The sequence below is a fragment of the Ceratotherium simum genome, chromosome 22 (genome assembly GCF_057802395.1).
Source record: "Ceratotherium simum simum isolate JZ-2026a chromosome 22, ASM5780239v1, whole genome shotgun sequence".
Classification (NCBI taxonomy): domain Eukaryota; kingdom Metazoa; phylum Chordata; class Mammalia; order Perissodactyla; family Rhinocerotidae; genus Ceratotherium; species Ceratotherium simum.
In genome coordinates this window covers 29,550,486-29,570,071 of record NC_141921.1, presented here as the reverse complement: position 1 = coordinate 29,570,071, position 19,586 = coordinate 29,550,486, and the positions used below count along the sequence as shown (strand labels likewise).

Below are 19,586 nucleotides of genomic sequence, written 5' to 3'. Positions count from 1 at the left end.
GGGGAAAATAGCAACTTTGTGGAGAAACCTGGAAGCACCCCCCCAACCAGGGGATCAAGGTTAACATCACAGTGAGAAGTCATGTGGGCGTGTCCTGTGCCCCCTGAGAGGCTGTGATGAGAAGGGCGCCCCACCTTGGAAGTATCCTTCCCTGAAATCCATCACCCCGGTCTAGTCTGTCACTAGGAAAACATCAGAAAAAAAACTGAGGGATATTCTGCAAAATACATGACCAGTGCTTCTCAAGACCGCCAAGGTCATAAGAAGAACAAGGACAGGCAGAGACAGTGTCACAGACAGGGGACATGATGACTAAATGCAATATAGAATACTGGACAGGATTCTGGACATCAGTGGAAAAACAGATAAAATCCAAATAAATCCTCAGTCAACAGTAACGTAGCAATGTTGGTTGCACCATGGTAACCTGAGATGACAGCATTAGGGGATCTGAAACTAGCTGAGGGATGTCTGGGAAATCTCTACTATTTTTGCAACTTTACTGTAAGTCAACACACACATACGCGAGCGGGCATGCGCACACGCGCACACACGCACACACACAGAGGCAAAATAAAGCCTAGAAAGAAACACAGTAAAATGTTAGTAGTAGTAAGTATATTTGGGTGGTGGGAAAAGAATGTCTTCTTTTTATGTGTCAAATGTTTTTAATTAGGGTTTATTCCTTTTATTCTAAACTTTTATTTTTTTTCTTTTCTTTCTTTCTTTTTTTTTTTGTGAGTAGACCAGCCCTGTGCTAACATCTGCCAATCCTCCTCTTTTTTTTTTTTTTGCTGGGGAAGACAGACTGGACCTGGGCTAACATCCGTGCCCATCTTCCTCCACTTTATATGGGACACTGCCACAGCATGGCCTGACAAGCGGTGCATCGGCCGGGATCCCGCTAGCGGTAGAGCACGCGCACGTAACCGCTTGCACCACCTGGCCGGCCCTCTAAACTTTTGTTATTATTTCTGATAAGGCTTCTGTTACTTTTATAGTGACAAAAAATGAAATAAAGCATTTTGTGCAAACCTATATCATCTCATTTAATCCTCACAAAAGATTCTCTCCTCTATTTCATAGATGCGGAAATCGAAACTCAGAGAATCGAAGTGATTTGCCCCAAGTTGTATAAGAAGCAATAGGCGGAGCTGGGATTTGAACTTCTGTCCGGTCTGACTCCGGAGGGACAGGGCAATGGAAAAGCCTCATCTGTCTCTGTGGGGTCAGGAGAACCGGTTCGTATCTGTTCTAAGCAGATTTCTCTTTAGCCCAAGGAAGACTTTGTAACTAGAATTGTCCAGAGGAGCGGTCATAAGTTCCCCGCCAGCACAGGACCACGGAGTGTCCCGGAGGGGGTTCAGGAGACCTGACACTATATCTTCCTCCTCAGACCCAAAGGGCAGGGCCGTGTCTTCCTAGAGACCCAGCTACACAAGGCGGGCCGCGTTCCCTCGTTCTAAGAGGGAGGACCGCGCGGGGGGCGGGGGTGTACGGGTGTTCTGGGGCTTCTCCTTCATCTTCATCATCGTCCCCCTCCACCATGGGGCACATCACTGACGACTAGGGACGTGGGGACCAGCTTTTATCGACTCAGAGCCTCCCGGTGTCAGGTCCTGATCTAGACCTAAACCGTGAGAGGTAGGTACTGCAACCCCATTTTAGAGACGCGGAGACTGAGGCTGGGAGCGGGAAATCGCTTACCCAAGAGCGCGGGGCCGGGTCCCCACCCCTCCGGGAGCGGCTCCACCCATCCTGGCGGGGCGGGGCCGGGCGGGGCTGCCGGCTCCGCGGGCGGGCGGCGGGCCATTCAGCAGGCGTCCCCGAGCCGCGACCATGGAGCCGGCGTCGCTGCAGGACTTCGTCTGCGCTCTGGACCCCGCCTCCCTCCCGCGCGTGCTGCGGGTCTGCTCGGGGGTCTACTTCCAGGGTGAGTGGAGGGCCGAGACCCCTGCGACCCCCGGCCCCACCGCGGCCAGGCTCTCCCTGGGTGTGGGGCAGAGGCGCTTTCAGGGCGTTGGAAGGCCGGGAAACTGCACCCCGGGTTCGAATCCCGACGCTGCCACTGCCCAAGCTGTGTGATTTGGGGCCACACTCGGCCTCTCTGGGCCTCGGCTTTTGCTTCCGTGGGATGGGGGATCGCTGATTGCCCCGCAGGATGCTGATGAGAAATCAGTGGGCTCAGGCTCGGAAGGTGGATGGAACCGAGCCACGCTGAGGTGGAACCGCTGTGCGCATTGATCACGACTGTGCTGTGGACGCGGCTTTAGGGTGCTCATGACGCGTAACTTTTGCTTGATTCTTAAGTGCCAGGTCGGTCCTCCCCTCCGTGTGCCCTCCCATTCCTCCCCTGACGCCCATCTACACGACTGCCTTTCAGTCCCTCCAACCCACCTTTGCCCTCTGCTTGGCATGGGCAGTACTTGATCTGATCAGCTCTCAGTTAGCTTAAATGGCTCCTCCTCGGGGAAGCCTTCCCGGCTCCCTGCTCCTTGCCTGCCCGCACATCTGCCCACCTGGTTCACAGGGACGGATACACAGCAGGGACTCAGTCACTAGTTATTGCCTGAAAGAGCAAGAGGCGAGGGATTGACAGGCGGTGGAAGGGGGAGGGCAGCTGCTCAGCAGAGGGGAGGCGGGGGCTGCTGTGAGGCTGAGGGAGGAGCTATGAACGACTGAGTGGGGAAGGGGGAGGTGGAAGAGAGAGGCAACCGAGAGGCTCTGGGGTGGGGGCACGCTCTTTCCTTAAGAGGAAACTAATGCCTGGGTGCCCTGCCCCGTCCTGTTCCCTTTGTCTCTTCCCTTGCTCTGCCACAGTAGCCTCCAGTAAAGTTCTGAGGCCCCAGGTGGGTCCTAGACCGAGGGGCAGACACGTGGAGGGCCACCACACAGTGGGTCTCGCCAGGTCCACTTGGGAATCTGACGGATCTGGGTTCAAATCCTGCCTCTACCTCCTGGGGCTTTCTGCAGACACTTGTGCTCCGCTCTCCTCGTGACATCCCCTGCCTACTGTGTGTCACAATACCTGAGTTTCCTCATTCTGCCTGACCCCACTGGTGGGAAGTGGCGGAAGTTAGGGTCAGAGAAGAGCCTGACGGGTGCGAGTGTGGAGATGGGGGTGAGTGTGGAGGACGACAGGTGGTGACACTGATGGGGCAGGTGGCCGAGTGGGACGCTCGGAAGCGGTCTGCCGCGTGGTTAGGAGCTCCAGCTTTGGAGGCAAATGCCCTGGGCTCCGGTACCCAGTTCTGCCTCCTATTACCTGATGATCTCAACCCACTCAGCCTCTCGAGGCTCAGTTTCCTTCTGTAGGTAGGGGAAACTGTCCCTCCCTAAGAGAGCAGTTACGGGTCTTAAACGCCATGATGCGTCCTCAGGACTGAGGCGCCAGGTGTATGGTAAGTGCCCGGCCTCCACGGCCCACCCCCTGAAGCTGTAGCCACAAGTGTGTGTTTTATGAGCCTGCGTGCACTTTCCTGGGGAGAAGCGGTGAGGTCTTCACTGGTTTCTCAGGGCTGTTGTGAAGGGCCCTGCTGGGGCTGCCCTGGGGCTGGGGTGGGGTCAGGTGGCCTCACAGCTCGCCCACCTGCACTTTCCTGTCCCCTGTGAGTGGGATGGAGAGCCTGTGCCCTCTGTGTGAGAGCCATCTTTACTGAGCGCCTCCTATGTTCTGGACATTGCTTTAAGCTCTTGACACCTGAAAGGTGGGGCTGCTGTGCTTGAAGGGGGGGGCCCAGAGCACTGCCGACTGGGCTCACCTGTCAGTGGCCCTCCATTCTCTCCTGTGCTTCCTTTAAAAACAATTCATCTAAAGACCCTCTCTGGGCCTGATTTCGTAGCTGTACAATAAAGGAGTCTGGATCTACTGGGTTATTTACTCATTCCTGACTTGAACACGTACTTAGAGGCTATGGCTGTGCCGGCTGCAGTGATGCTGAGATGGACCAGCTCTGCCCTGTGAGCTCAGGGTAGGAGGCACAGGGATGTGAAGGCCAGAGAAGTGTACCAGAGGGGTCCGTCCAGCGCTGATAGAAGGCAAAGGCAAGGTTTATGCTGCCCGAGGCAGCTGAGCCGGTGGTCATTAGATAGGGAAAGACAGGGAAGGGCATTCCAGGCAGCTGGAACAGCATGTGCAAAGGTGTGGCAGAGCAGAGCTTGTTGGGGAACAGGGCACAGGCCGCCCAGTGCTTGACCCTTGCTGAACGGGGAAACTGAGTCTGTATCTCCGCAGGCTCCATCTACGAGATCTCTGGGAATGAGTGCTGCCTCTCCACGGGGGACCTGATCAAGGTCACCCAGATTCGCCTCCAGAAGGTGGTCTGCGAGAACCCGAGGACGGGCCAGACCATGGAGCTCGCCCCCAACTTCCAGGGTAAGGCTGGCACCTGTCTCCCCGACTGCCCTGGCAGCCTCCAGGCACACCTGCGGACTCACTCGTGGGCTTGCCGACCCCAGCACACACTCCCACCCCTCTGGGTTTGCACACGCAGCTCTCACATCCACCACTACACAGCCTCCAGGCCCAGATGTCCTCAGCGGTCTGATGATGCCCTGAGCCTGGCATGGCTGTGCCCTCTTCCTGTCCATGTCTCTGATCACCTGCCTCTCCGCTGGGACTTTCTTTGTTCCAGGTCTTTGTCAATGTGCCTGTCTCTGTGTTTGCTCACACATTCACTTACCAAACATTTACTGACACCTGCTGTGTGCCAAGCCCTGTGCTGGGGGCTGGGAGTGTGGGCCTCAGGATGAGCTTCCAGGATGACAGTGAGTGGAGGGCAACAGTAGAAGTGGGCAAGTTTAGGGACGGCTCCGGGCAGGAGTAGCCTGACTCAGGGGTCTGTGCAGGCTTCCTGGAGGAAGTGACACCTGAGCTGAAGGAAGGATCCCAGCTAGAAGGAGTAGCACGTGCACATTTGGTGCTCCAGAAACCCCAGGTAGCTCAGTTATTGCAGTTATTTTGAAGCGTGGGGGACCGTGGGCCCGGACACTGAAGCCGAGAGCCCGGATGGGAGTCCCAGCTCTGGCGGCTACTCGCTGTGGCCTTGGCGAGTTCTCGTGGCCTCTCTGTGCCTCAGCTTCCTCCTCTGTGAGGGGGTGGTCAGGCCTGATGTGAGGGTTAATGAGGTGCCGTGCACGCAGCGCTTAGAGCAGGGCCTGGCACAGAGCAGGCGCCCTCTGAGGGCTCGTTCTCAGTATCATTTACTGTGATCGCCCGAACGGACGGGTGAGGCCATGGGTTCCTGGTGAGGGGCCAGCGGCGGGGAGGTGAGCAAGAGCCAGACCACCAGGCGTCTTAAGGGGGGAGCGGACACATTTCTTTATTTTGAAGGCATTGAGGAGCCAATGAGGGTTTTACATATGGAAGTGATGTGTTTTATTTTGTATTTTGAAGGTTTTCTTTTCTTTTTTTTTTGTGAGGAAGATCAGCCCTGAACTAACATCCGATGCCAATCCTCCTCTTTTTGCTGAGGAAGACTGGCCCTGGGTTAACATCCATGCCTATCTTCTTCTACTTTATATGGGACGCTAGCACAGTACGGCTTGGGAAAGTGGTGCGTTGGTGCGCGCCTGGGATCCGAACCTGCGAACCCTGGGCCGCTGAAGCGGAGTGCGCGCACTTAACCGCTTGCGTCACCAGGCCAGCCCCTGAAGGTTTTCTTTTTCTTTTTAAATAATTTCCAATTTACAGAAGACTTGCTAGAACTATGGTAAAGCCTTTATCCAGATTCAGCAATTGTTAAATATTTTGTTACATTTGCTTTCTCTCTCTCCATACACACACACACACATGTGCGCGTGAACATATATTACTATATATGTATGTGCATATGTATATGTTTTACTATTTGAGAGTAAATTGCAGACATGATGCCCCTTTACATCTAAATAGTACTCCTAATATTTAGTATATCTCCTAAAAACAGGACATTTGCTCACAAAACTATAGTTCAGTGATCAAATTCAGGAAATTTAGGACTGGCCCGGTAGCGTAGCAGTTAAGTTTGCGCACTCCGCTTTGGTGGCCCAGGGTTCACAGGTTCAGATTGTGGGTGTGGACTTACACACCACTCACCAAGCCATGCTGTGGCGGCGTCCCATGTAAAGTAGAGGAAGATGGGCACAGATGTTAGCTCAGGGCTAGTCTTCCTCCCCCACACACACACAAAAAAATCAAGAAATTTAATAATGATACAGTGCTACTGTCTAACCACAGTCTGTATGCAGATTTCACCAGCTGCCCTGATAATGTCCTTCACAGCCGGGTTTGCCATTGACCCACAATCCAACCCCAGATCCCCCCTTGCCTGCAGGAGAAGGTCCAGCTGTGGGTTACAGCTGGACCAGCTCCTCAGCCTTTTTGTCTTGACATCGACATTTTTGAAGAGTGCAGACCAGTGTTTTTATAGAATGTCCCTCAGTCCAGGTTTGTGTGTTTCCTTGATTAGATTCTTGTTGAGCGTTTTGGGCAGGAAAACCCTGGAAGCGATGTTATGTCCGGCCGGGGGATATTTGAGGCCAGTCCGGTGGCAGGAGAAGAGTGGATGCGGTGGTAGAGAGAGCAGTCAGGCAGCCAGAATTGGCAGACAGGATGTAGGAGTCAGGAGGGTGGGCAGAGGTCCCAGGTTCTAGTTTGGGAGAGAGGGACAATGGCGCTGCCCCAGGATGGGGTGATCGCTGTTGGATGTATGGGACTGGAGCAGAGGTGAGCTACCTGGAGGCAGAGTTGGCAAAGTCACAGGCAGGTAGGGGTCAGGAGGTAGGCACACGTGGCAGTCGTCAGTGTGTCTGTTGGGGAACGTGTCCCTCTTCTGTTCCCTGTCTCTGGTGACAATCCCTCTGTGTCTGTGCCTGTCTGTATCGGAAGGCATTGTCCCCACCTCTGCCGCTCACTGTCCCTTCACACATGGTCACTTGCTGCCTGCTGTCCCTCAGCCCTGCAGCCCAGATGCCCCTTAGCACCTGTCCTGGGGGATTCTGGCTGGGTTCTCTGCAGCCAGACCAGGGCCTGGTATATGAGGCTCTGGACCCAGCAAAGGCCTGCCCCACCCTGACACCCTCTGTTGTGCCCCACAGGCTGCTTCAGTCCCCTCACGGGCCCCCAGAGCTATGGAACCCTGGAGGAGCTGGTCTCTGCTGTAACCCACAGCTCCAAGAAGCTGCCCGTTTGCTTCCTGTCGACCCACAGAATCACCACCGACACCAGGGTGGTGCCTGAGGACGAGCCCCTCATGCTTGAGGCTGTGGAAACGCGCTTTGGGACCTGCTGTGCCCGCTGTGTGCTGGGTACAGGAGCCCATCGGGTCATTCTGCACCTGCCCCTGTCCCAGCAGGGGCCCTTCTGGGAATGGAAGCCTGGTGCCCCTCGGACCCTGCTCCAAGCCCTGAAGGACCCAGCCATGAGGGACCTCCTCCTCACCTGCCCCACCATCCCCTGGCGTGCTCTGATCCTGAGGCCCCAGTATGAGCTCCAAGCCATCATGCACCGTGAGTTGCCTGGGCAGCTGGGTGGGGGATGGTGGGGGAGGGAAAGAGGGGGCCCTGGGGAGCCACTCTGATGAAAGATATGCCCCATCTGCCACCCAATCTGAGTGATAATCTAGAGATTCCAGGTGGTTTAACCAGTATATATGAAGCAACAGAATAAAGATTCCCAAATAGTGAGAAGTTAGGTATAAAAGGAGATAGGGAAATGGGATAACTTAAAAGTGAGGTACTTTATTAAATTGTGCAAATGTTGGGTTATGAACTTGCTAGCAGCTAGGACAAAGAGACATAGTGTTACAAAATGAAACAGTGACCATTTGCTCAGGAGAAACATATTTTCTTGCCTCTGGGGATAACAGGATTGTTCCTGAAGGGGCTTCTGTTTGGGTGACAAAAGGCACTGTCTGAGTGAATCCCCCAGCTATTTCATAGGTTATTTCTTAGGACAGTTCTCAGTGCAGGCTTGTGGCACCATGCAGAGCAGGGTTGATGAAACAGGCAGAACCAGGCCAGGTCTGGCTGGTCGGAGGCCAAGCCGGAGCGTAGGTAGAGGAATGGTGCCCTGGGGACCTGTTCCCTGGAGGACAGAGAGTTCAAGGTTCCACTTCCTGGCAGTTACCTAGAAAACAGCTGGTCAGTGTTGCTGGCAGACAACAGAGCCAAGCAGGGATTCTTTGCCTTTAAAAAAAAATCTTTTAAAATGACTTTATTATGGAAAAATTCAAACATATACAAAAGCAGGGAGTAGTATAAGGAACCTCCATTACCCCATCACCTAACATCACAATTATCAACTCATGACCTGTTTCATCTCTCCCCACCCAACCCCACCCAATTATTTCAGAGCAAACCCCAGGTATCATTTCTTTTGTAAACACTCCAATATGTATCTCTTTTTAAAAATGACCCTGGTGGCATAGTGGTTAAGTTCGCACGCTCCGCTTCAGTGGCTCAGGGTTTGCGGGTTTGGATCCTGGGTGTGGACCTATGCACTGCTCGTCAAGCCAGGCTGTGGCAGGTGTCCCACATGTAAAGTGGAGGAAGATGGGCACAGATGTTAGCTCAGGGCCAATCCTCACACACACACAAAAATCACCGCTTTAAATCACTCTTTTTTTTTTTTTAACAGACACACAATACCATCATCATATCAAAAAAGTTAATAATAACTCCTAATACCACCACTTCTTGTTTGAATTTCCTCATAAGTTGTTTTTTTTTTTTTTTGTGAGGAAGATTGGCCCTGAGCTAACATCTGTTGCCAATCTTTCTCTTTTTGCTTGAGGAAGATTGACACCGAGCTAACATCTGTGCCAATCTTCCTCCATTTTGTATGTGGGATGCTGCCATAGCATGGCTTGATGAATGGTGTGTACGTCCGTGCCTGGGATCAGAATCGGTGAACCCCAGGCCACTGAAGCAGAATGTGGGAACTTAACCACTCTACCACTCGCCCGGCCCCTCATAAATTTTTTTACAGTTTATTCACAGCAGGATCCAGATAAAGTTCACAACATTGCTATTGACTGTTAATCTCTCTTAAGTCCCTTTTAATCTATTGGTTCCCCTTTCTTCTCTATTTTTCTTGTAATTTATCTGTTGAAAGGACTAGGCCATTTGTCCTGTAGGCCTTCTCACGTTTTGGATTTTGTTGCGAGCATCCTAGTGGTGGTGTTAACCTGCTCCTCCATACCCTGTATGTCCTGTTGTGTCGGCCCCGAGACCCCCCCCGAGGTTTGTTGATTCACTAAGGGGAGTCCCAGGCCTTGGCATATAGCCGTACTCCCAGCTGTGATTTAGTACAGTGAGAGGACACAAAACACAGTCAGCAAAGGGAAAAGGCGCATGAGGTGAAGTCCAGAGGAAACTCAGCACAGCGCCCAAGAGTCCTTTCCCTGGGGAGTCACACAGGACACGCTGAATTCCTCTGGTACTGAACTGTGACAACATGCATGAGGTGGTGTCTACTGGGAAGCTCATTAGAAACTCAGTGCCCCAGGCGTTTACTGGGGGCTGGTCACGTAGGCACCCTGTCTAGCACGTACCAAAATTCCAGACTCCTGGAAGGAAAGAAGGTGTTCAGCATAAGCCACATTGTACAGTTTAGGCACAGTGAGCCACTCTTATCAGAGCATGTTGGGGACCCTCCCGAAATCCATGTTTCCAAAGGCTTGCCAAGGACTTTGCAGCCAGGCCTTTCTAGGGAGAGCAGTCTCAGGCCTGCCATAATAGCGCTTTTCTGCACAGCTGTAAATGGGCACTTAGAGGCCTGACCAGACCCCGGAGGCACACGGTTTCTCATTGCTGCATGAGGTGTGGGCCAGGGACTCCCCACCTGGCTCTGTGTCTGCCTCCAACCTCACGAACTTGCAGCACCAACCTTGCCATGTGGTGTGGGGCAAATAATACCACAACCGATGGGCCAATGTTTGTGAGGTGAGCTGCTGTTGCTGATCTAGGCTGTTGCCTAGATCCATGATTTCATTAGGAATTGCCATGGTGATATGTGAATCCTATCATTCCTTCTTCATTTATTAGCTGGGAAACTACGTAGAGAGAAACTTCCCGTCATCTACTCGTTGGTTACAGTTTGTACAGGAAATACAGGGCGCTGTGTTTGTCTATGTAGAGGCCCCGGGCACCATTCTTCTACCTCCACTCAGGCTCAGCCTCTGACTGGCCAGACCTGGCCAGGGTCTGCCGTTTTCATCCACCAACCCTGCTCAGCATGCTGCCACCAGCTGCACAGAGGAATGTCCTAAGACATAACCTTTGTTTACTAGTTTTAAAAATAGTTTGGCTATTTTTAAAGTTGGTTCCCTAGCATGGGTGATTATTTAGGGTTTTTTTTTTTGAGGAAGATTGGCTAACATCTGTTGCCAGTCTTTCCTCTTTTTTTCTTTTTTCTCCCCAAAGCCCCAGTACACAGTTGTGTGTGTATCATAGTTGTAGAGCTGTAGCTCTTCTGTATGGGATGCTGCCTCAGCATGGCTTGATGAGTGGTGCATAGGTCCGTGCCCAGGATCCGAACTGGCAAACTGCGGGCTGCCGAAGCGAAACGCACAAACTTAACCGCTAGGCCACTGGGCCGGCCCTGTGGGCTTTTTTTTTTTTTTAATGAACTCACAGATGAAATGTTTTCAATGTTCCAATCCACTGAAGTTATTATTCTTATTGATGCTCAAATTATCTCAGCTTTGGCCAGTGGAAGCCTTTTCAGGTTGGTTCCTGAATCCTTTTGACATACCTGTGTAGTCTTGAATAGATTTTCTTGCTTTGTGCTATAAAATGTTCCAGGCTCATCTCGACCATTTCCTCCCCAGAAACTGAAGTAGGCTCTCTCCCAGGGAGCCCTGGGCTCTTGTGGGAAATGGTAGTAAGAGACCACAGTCTGGGGAGCCAGGGGTTTTAATGGTGAGTGGGGCTTGGGAGGCTGCGCTGGATAATGAGGCAGCTCAGCTAATCCATAAAGTATTTTGAAGTAAAAACAGAACAGTACAATGAACCCCCACGTGCCCATCTCCCAGCTTCAACCAATTATCAACTCATCTGGCACAAAGCAAAAATCCCACAATGTGACCTGAGGGAAGTCAGCATCCCCTGAGCCTCAGTGTCCTCATCTGTGAAGTGGGGAGGCTGTTCCCTGCTCCGTGGATCAAACAGTACAGTGGAGGGGCCAGTTTTCCTCTGACTGACAGAGCCGCCTCCTGAGTCTATACACCAGGTACTGATCTTCGCCCAGAGAGGAAACAAGTTGCCCACGGTCGTTCAGTCAGTGTTTTTCTTCATTTGGTTTTATCTCTTTATTTAAATCCAGAAAGGATTTGGAAAGGCAGCTTACAAAATTACATTCAAAATTTAATTAAAATTTAAAAAGTGGTTGAACTGATTGGATATTTGATGATATTAAGGAATTACCAGAGAATTACTATTATTTAGTTGTAGTAATAGCATTATGGTTATGTTTTTGCTCATTTTAATTATTCCTCCTTTTATTTATTTATTTATTTTTTTAAAGATTTTATTTATTTATTTTTCCCCCAAAGCCCCAGTACATAGTTGTCTGTCATAGCTGCACATCCTTCTAGTTGCTGTATGTGGGACACGGCCTCAGCATGGCTGGAGGAGTGGTGCCTCGGTGCGCACCCGGGATCCGAACCCGGGCCGCCGGCAGCGGAGAGCACGCACTTAACCGCTAAGCCACGGGGCCGGCCCTATTCCTCCTTTTAGAGATACACACTGAAATAGTCACAGATGGCATGATGACTCTGATTCACAATAATTCAGTGGAGGGGGACTAGACAGATGGTGTATAAGAGAAGATGGACCATGAGTTAGATGTTGAAGCTAGGTGATAGGTATATGGGGGTTCACTATACTGTTCTACTTTTATAAATGTTTAAAAATTTCTGTAATAACTTTTTTAAAAAGAGGTTGAAGGAAAGGAGTGGGCAAGGAATCTGGTACACGAGGAAAAAGCTGGTAGGAAGGAAAAGATGAGAACAGAAAGAGGCCAGTCAGTCCAGACCTCTCTGCTGGGGTGGAGGGTGAACCACCGGGGTGGCGTGTGATGCGCCCCTGAGCTGACCTCCCCTTCTGCAGTGCGCAGGACCATCGTCAAGATCCCTTCCACCCTGGAGGTCGACGTGGAAGATATCACTGCCACCTCTCAGCACGTCCACTTCATCCAACCGCTGCTGCTGAGCGAGGTCCTGGCCCGAGGAGGACCCTTCCCCCTGCCCACAGAGATTCTGGAAGTTCCAGAGGGGCCCCCCATCTTCCTCAGTCCGTGGATGGGCTCCTTGCAGAAAGGCGAGAGGCTCTGCATCTATGGCTTGGCCTCGCCCCCTTGGCGGGTCCTGGTCTCAACCAAGGGCCGGAAGGTGCCCAGACACTTCATGGTCTCAGGGGCCTACCAGGGCAAGCTGCGGCGGCGGCCAAGAGAGTTCTCCACGGCCTATGACCTTCTGGGTGCTCTCCAGCCAGGCCGGCCACTCCGGGTGGTGGCCACGAAGGACTATGAGGGCGAGGGAGTGGAGAACTCCGGGTTCGCTTCCCTGGCTGTGGGTGACAGGCTGGAGGTGTTGAGGTCTGGCCAGGCCCATGGGGTTCAAGGCAGGGATGTAGATGTCTTGGTGTGTCAGCGGCTGAGTGACCAGACCAAGGAGGAAGAGGAGGAAGAGGAGGAAGAGGAGGCGGAGGACCAAGAACAGGTTGTGCTGCCCCTCTACTTCTCCGGCGGCTTCGTGGAGGAGATGAGCGATGGCCGGCGCTACAGCCTGGAGGATTTGACTACCCAGTTCTCACTGCCCTGTGAAGTCAAGGTGGTGGCCAAGGATACTAGCCACACTGCTGACCCTCTGCCCTCCTTCCCGGGCCTGCGGCTGGAGGAGAAGATCACGGAACCCTTCTTGGTGGTTGGCCTGGACTCCAAGCCTGGGATGTGCTTTGAGATCCCTCCCCGGTGGCTGGACCTGACTATTGTGGAGGCCGAGGGGCAGCCAGGCCCGCCAGCTGGGTTTCTCCCTGTAGCCACAGTGGAGGAGCTGACGGAGGCCTTCTACTACCACCTTCGGAAGTTACCCGCCTTTGAGAGCCAAACCCCCCCGCCCCGGCCCCCAAAACGTCAGGGCCTCAGCAAGCAGAAGCAGCCGAGCAGCAAGGAGAGAGGCAATAAGGTATCAATATAACTGAAGGGGCAGGAGGGTCACCTGTCGAGGTCATTACAGGTCCTGCCATTTCTTGTCTGTCTAGTGTCACGCTTCTCTTACAATTGTATAGAACCTGCAGTTTATAAACGTACACGCTTTGCACCTATCATTCTTATTTGATCCTGACAATCCTGAGGTTGGAGTGATTATCCATATTTCATGGTTGAGAAAATGAAGACTCAGAGACCCTGAGACTCCCCCAAGTCGCACAGTTCATACATGGGAGGCCTGCACTGCAGCATCAGCATTCTGACTCCACGGTCATTGGGCTCTCTTTGCCGCCCCTGCTGTCACTCCCTAGTTCCAGCTTCGTCATTTTTCACTTAAACTGTTTCAGCAGCCTCTTCAACTTCTCCCCACAGCTGTCAGAACAGCCTCCCAAATCCTCCCCTGGTCAACGACGGGCCTTGGCCCCCCCCCCTTCTGAAACCTTCAGTGGCTCGCCATTGCCAGGGGGTAATGCAGACCCCTAATATGGCATCCAGGGTCCTTTAGAAGCTGACTTCAGTCTTGCTTTCCAAGGCCCATCTCCCACCACCCACTCTGTAGGCCACGCTCCAGCCACAAAGACATCCTGCAGCTCCCTCAGTGTGCCAGGATTCCTGCCCAGCACTTGACACATGCCGGGCCTTTTGCCAGGAATGTTCCTCCTCCTTTCAGGCTCATGAGGTTTCCTCCTAGGCAGCGATCGTCCTTCCTCTTCTGTGTTCACACTGTGTGTTGTACGGAGCTTGGGGGTAGGGAGGTGTAGTTTTCAGTTAGTTGTACTTGAGTCTAACTAGAATGAGAGTTCTGTGGGGCAGGGACCCTGCTGCTCCAATGTGGACAGAGGAGGTGCCAGTGGGCACTGAACTGAAGCAAACTGAATCATAAAAAGGGGGAAAGAACCAGCCACAGAGACAGGGAGACTAAGTGTACATCTCCTTGACTCGCTCTGTGGCCTGTACTCCTTCTCTGAGCATCCGTTTTCTCCCAGTGAGCCTGACATAACATCACTACTCACAGTGCTGTCTCATTAGCTGCCACCTGTTGGGTGCTTACTTTGTGGCTGGCACCTTAATGCATTGCCCCACCTAGCGCTCATGTTGTCCCTCTGAGGGGGGCACTGATATCATCTCTTGTTACCATTGAGAAAACAAGAGGCACAGAGAGGTAAAGTAGTTTACCTGAGATCACACAGCTAGCAAGTGGCGGGCTGGGGTTTAAAATCGGGTCTGACCACATGGCCTGAGCGCCTACGTACTCTGCTCTGAGAAGAGGAGGGGGTGATTTATATAAAAACCACTTGCTGAACTGTGGCAAGCATATCGTTTTGGGATTTAGGGAGACTCATATTTCGTACTGTGTGGGTAGGTAGTGGGATGGCAGTGGAAGTAAAAAAGATGAATCTTGAGTGTTCTCAGCCCCAGAAGCGGATAAGGCAGTCATTTTCTGACAGGACAAAGAACGGACTGGGTCATCTGGAACACAGGCCTTCCAACAGTGCTGGAAAGAATATGGTACAAAGAATTGAGAGGAGACCTCAGTTCCAGCCTTGGCTCCTCATGGAAGTGACTTTGGGCCCAGTTCCTGCTTGTTGCCCTGAACCAGCAACTTCTGCTCTCTGGGCATGAGTACTCTCCGATGCTGATCAGGGGAGCTATCCTGTTTGCTCTCTAAAGCAGGTGTGGTGGAAAGAGCACCGGCTTCAGAGGTCATGGACATGATTCTGGGTCCAAACCTTGGCCCAGCTAGGGATCCTGTGTGAGGTCTGACACGGCACTCTCTCTGAGCCTGTTTCCTTATGTGTAAATTGGGAAGTGATCCAGCTACTCAGAGTGTCACCTGTGGATTAAATGAGCAGATATGCATATAGCATCTGGCACGAGGTAGGGGTTCAATAAAAGTCCTTTCTTCTGGGATGCCTCTCAGCTCTGGCACTCTGTTCTGAGGCTTTGTGATTGCTTTTTCCCCCTTCAGCAACAGATCTGAAGGACACTGACCCAAGCTCTCTGTGGAGAACTCAGGGACACTGTCTCTAGCCCCCAACCCTATCATCTCTCACTCTGGCCTTTTCTCCCCTGCCAAAGAACATTTCATATGCTTGTAGCAAAAACACTGGTATCCTGAGAAGCCCTACCCTGAAAAGGAAGTAGAGGGGAGCAGGGGAAGTAACATTCTAAGGAAATTACATTTCATGGACTCTGCCACCCCACTTCTTGGGACCCTGCTGACTTCTGCTTTTTCTCACTTAGTCTTCTCAAGTCTTAGAAATGCAGCAACCCCCTCTGCTGCCCAAAGCCAAGAAGAAGACCTTACCAGAGGTTGCCAAAGATAGGTCAAATATGTACAGCAAGATTCCTGCCCACAAGAAGGGCCTCAGGCCCACCAAGCCCGATATACAGGATCCAGGTGAGTCCCTGTCAGCGCTGCTCACCCTTGTCCCTGCTTCTCCCCTCCCTGCCGCTCCTCTGCTGCTTTCATCTCTGATGGTGCTGGTCATACTCTCAGCAGGGCTCTGCCCACAGGCAGACCTTTCTACTGTCCCAGTGGGATGAACAGGCCTATACAGGGTGGGCTTAGGCTGAAGGGTCCCTACTGACCCGCTCCTAGGGGCTCCAGAGCCCTGGCAAAAAAATGAGTTCCTCCCCCAACACACTACTCTCCCCAAGGCATATAGGAGGAACGTTTGCAAAGTGTTCAGACAGAACAAATTGTGGTTTCTGGGCTAGCAAGGATCTTAGAGCATCCAGACCAACTCCTCCCTGTCCAGTGTACCCTAAAGAAGGGAAGAAACCTGCCTGAGGCCAAAGATCCTCACTGACGTAGACTCTTTTGCAGATGATGATGAACACGATTACGAAGAAATAGCTGAGCAATTTCGGAACACCGTCTAGCTGCTGGAGGAACCACACTTCTTAACTGCTGCTCCTCAGGGAATGCGAGATACCAGCCAACTGTTACAAGCCTTTGCAAGACCTTGGACAAGGTCTCACAGAAATCAGACTGTGGACAGGAAATGGCTTTGTGGGGACTGAAATGGGATGGACACTGCACTAGCTTCCCTCAGGTTCTATGTTCCCGCCACTGAGGGCTAGCCAATCTTCTTCCTCCTCCCCCACCAAGGCTCTAAGCCCCTGAGAGACCAGGACTGTCTCCCCAGCTCTGTAGCACTCAGAACGATAGCTGTAGGTGACTATCTAAGAGTATTTCACTCTAAAACCACAGAATAAAAATGACATCTGAACTTCCGGAAAAAATGATAACATATTACTTATCAAGTTCTGTCTGTGAGCCAGAACCTTTACAAACCCTATCTACATCCTCAACTCTCTGAGGTAGACACTGGCCTGATTTTAAAGATCAGAAAACAAGCGTGAGGGGGCCAGCCCCGTGGCTTAGCGGTTAAGTGCGCGTGCTCTGCTACTGGCGGCCGGGGTTCAGATCCTGGGCGCGCACTCATGCACTGCTTGTCAGGCCATGCTGAGGCCGCGTCCCACATACAGCAACTAGAAGGATGTGCAACTATGACATAAAACTATCTGCTGGGGCTTTGGGGAAAAAAAGAAAAAAAAAGGAGGATTGACAATAGATGTTAGCTCAGAGCCGGTCTTCCTCAGCAAGAGGAGGACTGGCATGGATGTTAGTTCAGGGCTGATCTTCCTCACAAAAAAAAAAAAAGAAAGAAAACAAGCGTGAGTGGTCAAGCGCTTCAGGAGGCAGACTAGTCATGAGCCGGGGTTAGGCTCACCACCTATGAGCTGACTATGAGCAAGTTATTTTAACCTAAGCTTCAGTTTCTTTACATGTAAAATGAAACTAATAGTCATCTACCTCACAAGATTGTTTTAAGGATCAAATAAGATAATCTTCGTAAAGCATTTAGCACAGTGCCTGGCACATAATGAACACTCAAGAAAAATGTATAATTATTGTTGACTAAGATCACGTAGCTGTGCCTGTCCTCTTGCCACACCCCCCCCCAGTCTCCTAGTCATGGAATTCACCCAGTGTTTGAAATATACTATGTTCCTAGACTGTGGAGACAGTGTACTGACTGGTTGGAGAGCCTTACCATCCACTACCATGGAGATAAGAGAACAAGTACACGCCTGTGTCCACGCAGAGACTAACTCAGCTTCCAAGGTCTAGGCCTGTTCAGTGAGATAAAACCACAGGCCTCATTTCCTGAAAGTGGTGGTAGGTTCCTAGACTGATGCAGTCACAGAACTAAGCACCACAGTCAGAGGACAGGAAATGGACAAAAAGATGATCTGAGTCTCCAGATGAGGTAGGAGCTGAAAGAGGTCAAATTTCCAGCTCCTAGATTCCAGGCACTGCACCTGAGTGTGTCCTGCCTTTGCCTGCTAACATGTCTCTGGCTATCTGGCTCCCACTGCACCTCCCTGGCCTCCTGGCTTCCATACCCCAGCATGGAGTCTCCAGGTGACTACTGAGTGGCTACTACAGGCTGTTGAGCCAGTCCCCAGTATCTAGTGCCCCATCCTCATCATCCCACCAGTTCCCAGGCCTTCCTCCAGAGAGACCATCTACGCTGCACAGGAAGACCCTGAGGAAGAGAGTACTCTGGAACACACAATAAGTGAGAAAGTGAGACAGAAAGTTCCTCCTTGGCACAGTACCCCTAGGGGCCAAGCCCACATGCAAAATGCCAGTAGTTTTCACTTCCACGTTTGCACTTAACCTTGGCACCAAATTAAGCAAGATCACAAAAGTGGGGCAGAGGAGAGGGCTACCAGTTCCTACAGAAGGGGATTTCTGAGTGGCCAGATGCTGCAATGAGGAGAAAGAAATTTCACAGCAAGGAAAGCTGGACTTAAAAGGAAAACATGTTTAAAAACCACAATTTTCTCAGAGCAATGGAGGTTGGCAAAGAATGGACCAAAGGCTTTTGTCGTCTTTACCTCTGCAATAAGCCGCTGGGTGGTGGGGAGGGTGTTATAATGGGGCTAGGGATTCCCCCTGAGCAGTGGTCTCCAAAGTGAGCACACAATCCTGGGAATCCACAAGATGACCCACCGGGAAACAGAAAAGAATTATTAGTGTATCCTTTCATATTTATTTTTAATATCTTTTTTCATTTCTATTTTTGAATATAATGTATATAACACACTAATACAGTAATAGATGTAAATAACTGCTAAATGATTGAATATAAACTGGGGATGCATGCTCAAAAATTTATTGAGTTTTGAATTCCCTCAACTGCATTTTTAAAAACAAATCTATTAATCTAGGTCAGACACTAATTCTTATTGGCCGTTCTCTAGTTAAACTCAATAAAGTACTACTATTTCCTAAGGAGCCTCATTTCTCACCACTATACCCAGAAAAAGGTTCTCCTGGGAGCAGCCTGGACTCACTGCTTGACTGGGACACTAGGGGGTTTCTAAGAACTTGGGTCACATCACTGTTCCTGCTGTCTTAACAACGTGCCAAGAGAACGCTGAATACATGACATCCCAGGTGACCACAAACACCCAAAATGCAAGTGCCTCCTGCTAGAGCAGGGTAGAAGCCCTACAAAGGCTGGAGTTTCATTCTGCTGAGGAGTAGACTCCCTATGCTCTGGAACAAGCAATAAGCAAGAAAGTGAGACAGAAAGTTCCTCCTTGGCACAGGCCTCTGTAGTGCTCAGAAACCACACAACTCCTGTGAGACTGTGTAAATGCCAAGATAGCAGGGCATTCAGTACCACTGGGCAGCTGCTCTGTTCTACCAGGAATGTTGAACCAGCAAATCCCGTGACAACAATCTCTTATTTTACTTTATATTCCTAGTTTTATTTTACTCCTATCTTTACTTTATATTCCTAGACCAATGGGCTGACAAAGTAAGTATTCAATAAACACTTGTTGAACTAATGAGTAAGTAGTTTTTAATTGCTAAATCATCAAATTCAAAATCAAAAGAAAAAAGACTTCCCCCCAGAACCACTGCTATCGGCCATGCCCATCTGAGGGCACTAGCATGATGACTAGAAAGAGATGTCAACCACTCATCAAAGTATCCTATCATGCATTCCAAATTCAAATGTATGATTTTTAAACCTGTTTTTAGCCACTGTCCTTTAGGAACTAATCAAGAATGGACATATTTGCAAATAAACATACTGGTTGACTGACTTTTAAGCATTAACATAGCTCACCAGATGGGAACTATTCTATATATACATAAAATAACAGCCAGATTGTTGTTCATTGTTAGAAACCAGGGGGGTAGAGCCTTTTCCACACAGCTGCTAGAAGATCTCATTTAGACACACAGAAAGCAGTTATAGAATTTTTATTTGCATGTTACACCTCATTAACTTGTCTTAGAATTAGTTCTTTCATTTAAGACATAGCTTACTTTCTGAAGTTGTCAAAAACATCTTTGAACTAGTTT

General features: G+C 50.8%; 1 protein-coding gene across 2 annotated transcripts; it reads left to right on the top strand.

The window, feature by feature from the left end:
* The first annotated feature begins 1,804 nt into the window (after positions 1 to 1,804).
* Positions 1,805 to 19,063, top strand: THEMIS2 (thymocyte selection associated family member 2). Of its 2 annotated transcripts, none has more exons than XM_004425821.3 (6): positions 1,805 to 1,933; positions 4,235 to 4,375; positions 7,078 to 7,488; positions 12,091 to 13,166; positions 15,434 to 15,590; positions 16,020 to 19,063. In XM_004425821.3, exons 1-6 carry the CDS (start codon positions 1,840 to 1,842, stop codon positions 16,073 to 16,075), a joined length of 1,935 nt encoding a protein of 644 aa, XP_004425878.1. In that variant the 5' UTR covers positions 1,805 to 1,839; the 3' UTR covers positions 16,076 to 19,063. The 2 variants fall into 2 exon arrangements, with proteins under 2 accessions (XP_004425878.1, XP_087302588.1); XM_087446462.1 differs by lacking the exon at positions 1,805 to 1,933 and adding an exon at positions 1,980 to 2,316.
* Positions 19,064 to 19,586: the final 523 nt, after the last annotated feature.

Coding starts and splice junctions, on each gene's coding strand:
- THEMIS2 (XM_004425821.3), top strand. CDS start 1,840: ATGGAGCCGGCGTCGCTGCAGGACTTCGTCTGCGCTCTGGACCCCGCC. Junction 4,376..7,077: donor GCTCGCCCCCAACTTCCAGG/GTAAGGCTGGCA, acceptor TGTGCCCCACAG/GCTGCTTCAGTCCCCTCACG. Junction 7,489..12,090: donor GCTCCAAGCCATCATGCACC/GTGAGTTGCCTG, acceptor CCCCTTCTGCAG/TGCGCAGGACCATCGTCAAG.